The sequence below is a fragment of the Alligator sinensis genome, unplaced genomic scaffold, assembly GCF_000455745.1.
Source record: "Alligator sinensis unplaced genomic scaffold, ASM45574v1 scaffold550_1, whole genome shotgun sequence".
Classification (NCBI taxonomy): domain Eukaryota; kingdom Metazoa; phylum Chordata; order Crocodylia; family Alligatoridae; genus Alligator; species Alligator sinensis.
This window is the reverse complement of record NW_005841980.1, coordinates 2342989-2353801: the sequence shown is the minus strand read 5'-3', so window position 1 is coordinate 2353801 and position 10813 is coordinate 2342989. Positions and strand designations below refer to the sequence as shown.

Here is a 10813-nt window from a genome sequence, read left to right as displayed (position 1 = left end):
GCCCCCCGGGCCCCTGTGCCCTCCTGGGGTGTATGTAGCGGTGGGAGCCGCCCCCTGGATGATCCATGGCTCCGTCCCGTGCCTGCCAGGGCTGTGCAAAACGGCACTGTTCTGTTCCGACTTCAGTTTCAACGTTTGGATGGAACAGTGTTTTGTATCGAATTTTAATTTCAAGTCGAAACAGCCTCACCGTTCCCACGTTTCGCCCAACCATCAGGCTGGGGAAAGGTGGGCTGAGTTCCCATCCCCCACACCAGATTGGGCTGGGGATGGGCCGACTTTGCATCCCCAGCCTGATCTAGTGTGGGGGGATGGGAACTTAGCCCAGCTGGGCTGACTCTGCATCCCCAGCTGGCTTGTAGGGCTCCAACCTGACTGCAGCGCTTGGAAGGGGAACTGAGCCCAGGCTCAGTTCCCTTTCCCTGCCTGTGATCGGCTTCCCGCAGCCCGGTGGGGCCAGGAGCCAGAGCTCCGCTCCTGGCTGCTGCTGAGAGCACAGCCCTGATTCTCCCGTCTCCCACCACTTGCTTTTGACGGCTTCGAAACGTTTTGCCTAGCCTCGTTTTGTTTCAAGGCTGTTTTGAAGCCCTTTGTTTTGATTCGATTTCACTGTTTCGAGCTCGGAAAGAGTCGAAACAGTGTTGAATCAAAACAGCCGGTGAAATTTCGCACAGCTCCACTGCCTCCTCGTTGCAGGGGCCTTGATCTCTTCTGTAGCCCTTCCCTCCCGGCCCCTTCGACCACAATGGACTTATCAGCTGCACTGGAAATCGGATCGGTATTGGCCAATACGTCTTCTTAGAAATCGGCTATGGGTATCAGCCCCAAAATCTCTATCAGTGCATCCCAAGTGGAGGTGACCACACTGCAGATCCCATTCTCCAAGAAGACCTTCGGAGCACCCCGTGGGTCTCCTCGTACGTGAGGCCGGAGACGCACTTCATGCTGCCACGGCGAGTCAGGCGGTGGACAGCCGGCTTGGCGATGCCCTGGGTGTTGCTGCAGAGAGCTTTGGTTAATAAGACTCGGCACCACCTTTCCCCAACCCCTTGCTGCCAGATATGCTCGAGGAGGCGCAGGCCACAGGGGGTCCAGGGTGCGACAGAGGAGACGGCGTAAGGTGGACTTTGGGTCTGACCCAGTCCACAGCAGCCCTGATGTTGTAGCTCACAGTGGTCTCTGCTTTTCTAGCCTGGGGTGACACTCGAACACCCTGTTCGTGGCCTGCAGAGTCCCCCGTTGGGGTCTTTCTGAGCGCTGTGCACTGCAGCCTTGCCCTAGTATCACCCCAGAGCTGGGGAAAACCCCCAGTGGCAGCAAGGGAGGTTAGGAAACACTTTCAAACTAGGAGGCTCCCCAGAAAGGTGTGGACTCTCCACCCTTGGAGGTGTATGAAGCCCCGAGTGGGCAAAGCCTGGGCTGGGCTGACGGAGCGGGGGCCCCGCGGTTCCCACCACGTGCGGCGCCGGCCCCAGCAGCCACGTGGCGCCGCAGCCCGCCCGCCGGGCGCTGCGCATGCGCAGGGGAGCGGCGTGGAACGCGCGAGTCAGCTGGGCCGCGCGTCACGTGAGGGGGCGGTCACGTGAGCGCCGGGCGGAAGAGCCCGCGATGGCCGGGGGGTGCCGCTGAGACCGGGAGCGGCGCGCGGCAGGTGAGCAGCACTGCACCGCACGGCACTGCACAGCACAGCACATCTGGGGGGCACTACATTGCATTGCATTGCATTATTCTGCACATCTGGGGGTGCACTACATTGCATTACACTGCACATCTGGGGTGCATTTGCACTGCCGTGTGCAGCTGGGGGAGGGGGGTACTTTTCACTGCACATCGTGGGGGGCGGGGATGTTGCACTGCATTTTATTGCGCATCGCGGGGGGTGTACGGGGCTGCGCTGCGCTGTGTTGATTTGGGGCGGTGCTGTGGAGGGGGTGGTAGCTGGGGGAGGTACCACGTGTCCGGTTGGGGCAGGCAAAGCTGACCACGCTCCAGGTGCGGTGAGAGGTGGGCGTCCCGTGTTGGGGCCGAGGCCGAGCGGTCTGGGAAATGCTCTGTCCCCAGTGCCCGCGTCCCTGGGGATGGCAGGAAGGCTCGCCCGCGCAGAGGAGCGCACGTGGCCGGTGAAAGCAAAAGCTTTCCTAGCGTTTGTGCAGCCGTGTCGCTTTCCCGGCGCCCGCGAGTGATGGAGTGAATCATAGCAGCAGCGAGAGGGCGATGAATAACGAGAACAAAGATCATTTAAGGGCAGAATCGAAACGAAAGCCTTGGAGGTATAGCCACCTCGAGCCCTGCGCGTCCTGCCCGAGCCGGGAGTAACCCGGGGCGCAAGGGGCGAAAGGCTCGTTTGCTTCGGTTCAGGAGGAAGAATCTGGCCGCGGAAGAGCAAGATGCCGCGAGTGCTGTCACACGTGCGTGTGTCACACACGTGCGTGTCTGGAAGTCGGGGTGGAGGGTACTCGGGTATAAAGGGAACCGCACGTGTCTGCAGGGTCGGGTCAGAGTTGGCTCTTCTGCCCTGGCCGGCCTGCAAGGGACGAAGTTGCAGCTCCACCGGGTTTTGCTTTTGCTTGACAATAATCTTCGCAGGGTGGAGGTTTGCAACCGTCTCCCAGCCTCCCCACCCGGGTGGCTAATTCCCCTTTCCTGATGAAAGGGAAATTGGCCTCTCGTGCTTCTTGGTCTTATGCAAGCTCTCCTCCAAAAGGCATCGAGTCATTGTGGGTCAATCTTCCTGGGCTTCAAAAGAGATGAGCAGCTGCGTCTACTTGGGGAAAATTACAGGGAGAGCTTGAGTGCTGTCTGGAGAGCAGCGCAGTGCCGCGGTGTTGTTCTCTGTCTGACTGCGTCGCTGACGTGAGTCTCCACTAACATGTCAGGGTCTTCTGTCCCCACGGCGGCTGGCATGCGAGGAGTAGGTGGTGTCTCCGGCGTGGTGTAATTACTAGATGGCTTGGTGGGAAGTTTCTTTTGTTGCACTTCTGTTTCCCAGCGTGACAGCAGCTTGTGTCGTTCCCGGTGCACGCGTCAGCCCTCCACCCACGCCACGGGTGAGTGAACCTCCTTCTCCTGCAACGGAGTAGGAAGCTGATTGTATAAATATTGCTGGTTGTTTGGGGGCAGGTAGGAGTTGGCAGGTCGTGGCGGTGGCTCTTGGTGGTACCGGATGGCAAAGGCTTGGCTAAAACCTGTCTGAGTGTGGACAAGAGCGCTCTTTACTCTTGAACTGAGCTGGGCTCTGAGGAAGGACACTGCAATGCTGTTCCCAGGCAGAGGAGAGAATTATCTGGGGTCTGGGTCCAGGCTTTAATTAACGTCTTCACAGACACTTATCGACTTCCTGCCTTGTGTTTTGCACATCAGTTCGTGGGGTCTTACCAGGATGGCTCCGAGGTGCTTCTTCCTGTGAAAGCTTCTCGGCTTTGTTCACCTAATGAATGCTCATCCCGGAGTTCAGGGCAGCACAGAGCAGTGTGTAAAGCAGAGGGAGCAATTAGACTATAAAAGGTCGAACAAGAGGAAAAGGGAGAAAGAGAAGGTGCTGGGACAAGCAAAAAGCCCATAGGAACAAAGGAGTCGCGAAAGCTAATCCAGGTAATGGGACAGTGACCTTGGTCCCTGTTTAAACCACACTTACTGCAATCTGGCCTGTGCATGACTTCTTCTGCAGCTTCTCGTTCAAGCTGGTCTTGAAAACGTTGCAGCCTGACAACAGCAGTCCTGCGGGCAGCGATGGAGTGTCCAGGGAGGCTGAAGTGTTTTGCTACCGGCTCTTGTCATTTGGCAGCGGTTGTCAGACCAGTTTCATTCATTCATTCATTCATTCATTCTTGCATGTAGAGATTGCCCTGTCTAACTAATGTAAGATATTTATTACCTAAATTAGGCAGGAAAGGCTCTTTGATAATCGCATCTGCACTTTTATTAGACTGAGTCATTGGAAAAAAGTTATTAGAAAGCTTTCAGGCCTAGGAAGTTGCAGCGTATCTATCTGATTTAATTAGTCTGAAGTCCAGGTAGATTTGTTCCTTCTGAGCTAATGGGGCTCTTGACCTCTGATCTGGTGTGCAGCTGCATGCTTCACTTTCTAACCTCTGTGGGGGCCCGTCCTGGTGCCTGTGTCTCCCCAGCAGAGATGCCCTCTCTGTGGATGGGCTGATGAGCCTGCTTGGCACCTGACCAGCCTGCAGATGCTGTTCTTGAGATGGGATGGGAGTGCCTTGCTGCTTGGGACACGAAGTCAAGGATGTTTTGGAGCAGGAGGGAAGAGCTGAGCTGCCTCATGGGAGTCCTTCCTGGCTGTGCAACATCTAATAGGCATGGATCTGCCTCCATGCCAGGGGGGACACCATGGGCTGGTTGCAACTTGGGTGAAGGGACCAGCCTCGCTTAAGAGGGGCAGCTGTCTCTGCATTGGAGCAGTCGGCTCCCTCCCCATGCTGCAGGCAGCGCCTTCCTGTCTGCAATGAGGCCTTTCTGCAGCCACCCTTTGGATGGGAGCAGGCCATTGCTTGCTGAGACGATTTGGGGTGGGCAGGGGGGGAAGGATCTCTCTCGACATGCTGCCAGCAGTGGGTCTGGGCTGGGAGCAGCAGGGCACGATGCCAAGGAGCTGAAAACCAGAGATTCTCCCTTTTTAAAGGCAGGAATAAGGTGCTTTGTCGGCAGCTTCAAGCGAGGCAGCGTTTCTGCTGGGGGGGTGGTGCATCTTTGATGCTGCGGGAGAAGTCAGGAGAGAGGATGTCTTTTGTTGACATGACTGTCTCGAAGCTCAGATGTCTTGTGCAATGTTTGTTAGGTAATTTTCCATGTCTCTTGTCTGCATCTTGTGCTCTCATGTTCCTATCAAAAAGCAAACAGCGCAGGTTTCCAGATAACCCTTGGCTTCCCTGGGGGCAGCGAGTGGCGGGGTGTTCGGGGAAAAGAGGAAGAGCCCAATGCGACTGTCTAGGAAGCTTGGAGAGCTTCTCGGCAGGGACGGGGAGGTGCTTCGGCGCCCAGGAAGCGACATCCGACATCGCTGCCTAGGTGGAGTGAACTGGGAGATGGTGCCCAGTGTTGGGGCACGGCTGCTGTGGGGCAGGAGATGATGGTCAGAGCCCTCAGGCCAAGGTGGCAGAGAGCAGGTGCGCGGGTCCTCGCAGGGAGTGGGTGGAAACGCGGGGATGGGAGGTGCCGTGTCCCAGAAGCCGAGTGGGAATTCCCTGCTTGTGGCCAGGACCTCCTCCACCCGGCGCTGTTCGGGCTCCAAGGAAGCAGCACGGCATCCTGCCCCGTTTCTCTGCCTCGTGCTCCCCGTAGCTTCAAGTCCTGTCCCCTCGCACGCAGCCTGATGCTCTTGCCCATTCTCGTTGTCTCCTGCTATTGCTTTTGGTTTGGAAGATGGGCCTGGAAGCCTTAACTGGAGTCGGGCCTTATTCTGCTCGGTGCTGTCCCTGCCCCTGGGAGTTGCTCATCTAAGCTGTGACCCAGAAAGCAGGACACCGCGTCCCCAGCAGGGAGCTGAGGCCGAGAGCCAGGGCAGGTGCTTGTGCTGCTCTGGCAGAACCAGGTGTCTTGCTAAGACAGCCCACAGGTGTCCAGCCACGTGTCTCAGTTTCCACTGTGCCTTCATCCCCGGCAGGACTGGCTGGCCTTGTTCAGCAGCAGAGCTGGGTGCTGTGGACCTGGCCATCCCTTCCTGCAAATTTCCAAGGCCTGTCTGCTTTGGGTGGGGGGAGAGCACTAGTGTGTGCAGCATCTGAGTAGGTAGACGGCCCCTGGGCCAGCGGACTGCGGGATTTAAATCCTTTCGTCGGTCCTCTGCTCCAAGTGATGCCTGGAGGACAAGATGCTGCATCTGCCATTGTGTGGTCCCTGGTGTATGCTATAGAGACAGGTTGGAGCCTTGCAAGGAGGCTACCGCTGCTGCTCTACACCCTGTCCTTGCCACCTCACTCCCACCAGACCCCGTGGGCAGGGGAGGATTCTGCACTCTGGCTCCCCTGCAGCTGGCTCTGGCACTGACTTGATCCCAAGCAAAAATCAAGTGGATCAGAGGTGCTGAGGGAGCACAAAGCCAGTGCGTGGCCTGCAGTGAGGTCTCTTTCCTGGGGACCAGCCTGGAGCCCTGGGCACTGGGTGCTGCCAAGGTGCCCTGTGGGATCGGGGGATGGCTGCGCGCCCCCTCGCCCCATGTGTATGGGCTACCTGTTCTGCCGTGTCAGGAAAGCCGGTTGGTCTGTCCCATGGACTTCCTGATGTGAATATGTATGTAGGTCATGTTGCAGGGAGCTGCACCTGTAGGAGCTGCTGGGCGGATCCCACATGGGTGGAGGTGGCATAAGGGCCCATGTGCTGTGACTGAGGCAATAGGTGAGGCAGAGCCCTATAAAAGCCTGCTGGGGACAGCCTGCTCCTGCAGTAGCTGTGCACGCCTGTCCCACAGCCATGGCTGATCCGGAGAAGCCCCAGGCAGGGAAGGCGGGCGCCACTGTAGAGGGGAGCATAGAGATGGTGGCCACGGTGGGCCCTGACGGCACTGTCCCCATAGGCACGATGTCCAGCCGCAGGCTGCGCAGCGAGGACTACAATGACTACAGCTCCACGGATGTGACGCCCGAGGGGAGCCCCTCCAACGGCCCCAATAGCTGCGCCGGCTCCTCGACCTACCAGCGCTTCGGGGAGACCAATGGCACAACGTGAGTCGGCATCCCCCTGCTCCCGGGGCTGGGGCGCGCGGGGACCCTTCTGCACTGCCCAGGGAGCTCCGTGGGGGGAATGGGGTCAAGTCCCTGCCCCTCTTTGCATGGGAGGTGCTGTGCTTGCAATGGGTCTGTGCAGCCTCCCAAGGCATCTCCCGGCCCCCTGGCACGGTTGCCAGCTGCTGTAGATGCAAAGTGCGGGCACGGGTTGCTCGATGCCGAGGCAGCGTCTCGTTCCCAGAGCTGTGGCGCATGCTCCCCTGCCAGCTCTTCCAGCTGGCAGCAATGTATGGGCAGGCGCCTTGTCCTGATTCGGAGCTTGCTAGTGGGATGAGCCATCCAGGCTCCCCTCTGCCCGTGTCGGACTGAGGGCCAGGCTGAGGTGCATGGAGTCCTGCGGCATCTGTAGTGATGCAGGGCGCTTGTGACCTGCAAGGAGCCTGGTCCTGCTGTTCGGGGTTTCCTGCAATGGCCTGGGCTTCTCTTCCCAGGAAACCTGTCTCTCAGCCCTCCATGGACCCAGTCTGCTGTCGCCTGCAGCAGAAGTAGCTTCCTTGGCCGTGGCAGATGAGTTATGCCACAAAGCTGCTGGCTGGTTCAGCAAATGCATCTACTTCTCACGCAACCTAGAAGCCTCCCGTGATCTTTCCTTTGCTCTTTGCCGGCTTCTGGCTTAAATGCCCAAGGGCCTTTTGCTCCATGAGCCTCCGGCACTCGTGTGCATCTACCATCGTCACAGGTCCGCCGGCATGCTCTGCTCAAGGGCCGCTGGGCTCCTGCCTGTGCCCGGGGGCTAGAGAAGTGGTGGCTGACTCTCACTCTCCTGATGCTGTCTCTTCCCCTCAGATCGTTCCAAACCTTGATCCACGTGCTGAAGGGGAACATTGGCACAGGGCTGCTGGGGCTGCCCCTGGCTATAAAGAATGCCGGCGTTGTGGTAAGACAACTGCTGTGTGGGCACGAGCACCCATCCCACACGTGCACGGGGGCACTAGTAAATCCTAGGTGAAGGTGACCTGACTGACTTGGGCGCGTGACGTCTCCTTTGTCTAGCACCTGCCAGACCCCCAGCTGTGCGCTCCTGCATGCTGTGCGTGTCCTAGAGCAGAGCTGCCTGGCTTAGCACCGCTGTCCTGGCTGGTCCAAATGACCCATGGCCCTCACTGAGGGCAGACCTCCCTCCTCTGTGCTGCAGCTTTTGCCGGTCAGGTTTTGCACTCGGTGTGAGGGGGCGGGGGGTCGTCCTCTTGCATTTCTGAGGCTGGGGATACCTGGTGTACAACCTTCCTGGGTCTCTTCCCTCTTACAAGTTAAGTAGACATGGAACCAACTGCGTGGGTGCAACCTGCAGCCAAACTCTGCAGACTGAGATGGCTGTGAGCTCACCGCAGCGCGCAGGACTCGGGAGCGGGTCTCTGCCAGTCCCCGGCTCTGGCTGTCGGGTTGTGCAGAGCCTCCTGGCTGCATGATACCCCTCTGCACCTAGCTGCACCCAAAGCCTTGGACACCACTGTCTGCACCCCACCCTGCTGTCCCCTGCTTTCCTTTTGTCTTGGGCCTGCTGTCTGGGGTAGCAGGATTGGGCTCAGTCTTGAATCCAGCTATTCTGGCTTTCTCCCACCTACCACTCTGGTTACTGCTGCCTCGTTCTGTTCTCATAATACCCACTCCTGTAAATTGCCTTGAGGAGCTTTGCTTTAAGCTGAGGTCAGGGTCTGGGGGTGAGGGGGATGCTCCTGCTCCTCTCTTTGGCTTGGATGCCAGGAGGTTGCCTCAAACCCACAGCTCTGTTGTAGGGGTCCTTTCTGCCTTTGGAAAGGGCAGGGTGGGTCTCCAAGGGCTGTCTTCCCCTTGCAGTTCTGAGCAGCGTGCTAGCCCTGTGGTGTCATGTGCTGGCTGTTTGCGCTCCCTTCTCCACGAAGCTGCTGTTCATGGTCACCTTGGTCTTGAGTTTCCCAGCTGTCGCCTTTTGTATTGAGCCCTTTTTTTTTTTTCTCTCTCTCTCTCTCTTTCTCCTCTGCCTCGGTCTAGATGGGTCCCGTGAGCCTGCTTGTGATAGGAATCATCGCTGTCCATTGCATGCGCATCCTGGTGAAGTGCGCCCACCACTTCTGCCGCAAGTAAGAGACTCCAGCCCTGGTGCCTGGCTGCCTGCCTTGCCAGCCCAGTCTCCCTTCCCCTGGGTCCCTCGCATCCTGCTTCTACCGATGTGCCCTTCAGCTCCCCCAGACAGCGGCCTGGCCCCTGTGCGGCCTTTAGACAGCAGCCGGCTTGCCTGAGGCAGGACCTTTGGAATATCATACCTCGGAGCAGGTTTTGCTGAACGTTGCAATCACCGCCTCCTACGGAGAAGAGCCATTTGCAAGCGATGCAACCGGGAAAGACTTTGTGCAACGTGCAAAGGGCTTGTTCGGTTTCTGGCAATACTCTTGGGCAAGAGGAACCGGTGCTTTGGGGGCGGGGGCAGGGTTTCCAGAAGTGGGTGGATGCCACCTGCCTCTGGTTGCAGAGCCTGATGGCATGCCTTCTTCTCAAGAGCACTGTGGTGGCCCCAGACTGGGCCACGTGCTTTGAAATATGGGTGATTGCTGCTGCTCCTCTCTGCACCTGTTGGATAAGGGTGGTGATTCTTCCCTGCCTCTCACTGGAATCTGGAGAGGCCCTAATTGCCAAGACCTGAGAGGTGCTTTGATCACTGCCTGAAGGGCTGGAGCAGTGGGTGGGATGAAAGAAGGATAGAAAATCAGGGAGAAAACTTGCTGCCCCCTTGGAGGCGGTTGTAGGCTGAGCATCTCCTTCAGCAGCCAGAAACCTCCCTGCCTTCTGGCTTGAGGTCTCCAGTTGCTGCCCACCCAGGCCAGGTGGCTTCCCAGCTTTTGTGGAGCATGTATCCAAGGGTTGAGATTAGGGTATTTGGGTTCAACAGAGGGTTACAGGCTACTCAAAGCCCCCTGATTAGAAATGTATCCCCCTCTTTGCTCAGCGGTAGCCATTGCTTCATTCTTCCTGCAGGTGCCTTGTGGCTACCGTGCAGCTGTGGCTTAAAGTCTGGTTTAATGCCGCCTTTCTCTCTTCCCCTCCAGGCTGCAGAAGCCTTTTGTTGACTACGGGGATGCTGTGATGTACGGGCTGGAAGCTTCCCCTGTTGCGTGGCTTCGGACCCACTCCATCTGGGGCAGGTATGGTGCTCTCGTGTGCGCCTGGGTTTCTAGCTGAGATTGTGACACCTCGACCCGGGGGAACGTGAGAGCTTTGGACTCGGATCCCTATGAACCTGAGGCGGGCAGATAACTCGCCGTGCAGCCTCACAAGGAACATGCAGATAACTTTGGCACAGGTTGGCCTGGGTCCCAATGCTGACGCATCGCTGCTAGCTTGCAGGTTTCTGTCCCAGCTTTGAGGTCAACAGGGCATGTGCTGCACGGGGTGACCAAGTCCTTAGGTGGGGCGGGGCTGTTGTGGCTCTGTGGCTGTTGGCAGCTGGAGCTTGTGCGGCCTCTAGTTGCCTGGGGAGGGGACTCTGAGAAGGGTCAGGGTTGCTGAGCCTCTGGGATCTGGTCCTTGCAAGGCAAGGGGCCATTCCAGCAGTGGGGATCTTTTCTGATTCTCATCTCTGCACCCAACCTGAGCTGTGATCTCCTTGTCGCTGCCCTGCTCCTGTGCTTGTAATCGATTGCCCAGGAGCTGCGTAGACAAGGATGCCATGTCCGGCTGCCCTGCCTCTAGCCGAGGGACCTAAACCTGGTGTGGCATTGGGGAGTGGTAAGGGATGCTCCCCTTGTTCCCTTGTTGAGGCTGCTGGACTCCACTCCTGGATGATTTACCTCTAATTGTGCCTGTTTCTCTTGCTGCTCCTTTCCTTGGGCTTGGTGCAGGCACTGGGGTTTTACCTTTGCCCTGCTGGCGCCTGGCTTTTCCTGGGCACTTCCCTTTGGCAGTCTCTTGGCTGCCGGGGGGGCATCAGCGCACCAACAACGGCCTTCTTGGCTGTCAAGTGAGTGGGGGGCATCCAACAAACCTAAGCAATCCTGTGGGTCCTCTGGCTGATCCATCTGTGCCGTGGCCTGCTAGCCAGTGACTTGCTGTCGCTCTGGGGTGCCGCAGGATCAGTGGGTGCTCGGGTAGGGGGGGCT

The 10813-nt window shown here is 58.3% G+C and overlaps 1 protein-coding gene across 4 annotated transcripts in view; it reads left to right on the top strand.

Annotated features, from left to right (window-relative positions):
• The first annotated feature begins 1570 nt into the window (after nt 1-1570).
• LOC102368603 (proton-coupled amino acid transporter 1) overlaps nt 1571-10813 on the top strand; it is a 23466-nt gene continuing 14223 nt past the window's right edge. The window contains exons 1-5 of one of the 4 annotated variants that reach the window (XM_006021142.3): nt 1571-1651; nt 6530-6677; nt 7527-7617; nt 8712-8800; nt 9764-9859. In XM_006021142.3, coding sequence (XP_006021204.1) covers nt 6535-6677; nt 7527-7617; nt 8712-8800; nt 9764-9859 — 419 coding nt within the window. In that variant the 5' untranslated portion in view covers nt 1571-1651; nt 6530-6534. Of the gene's footprint in view, nt 1652-3029; nt 3048-3571; nt 3592-6529; nt 6678-7526; nt 7618-8711; nt 8801-9763; nt 9860-10813 lie in introns of those variants that run through there. The other 3 variants (XM_025200986.1, XM_025200985.1, XM_025200989.1) reach the window with 3 other exon arrangements.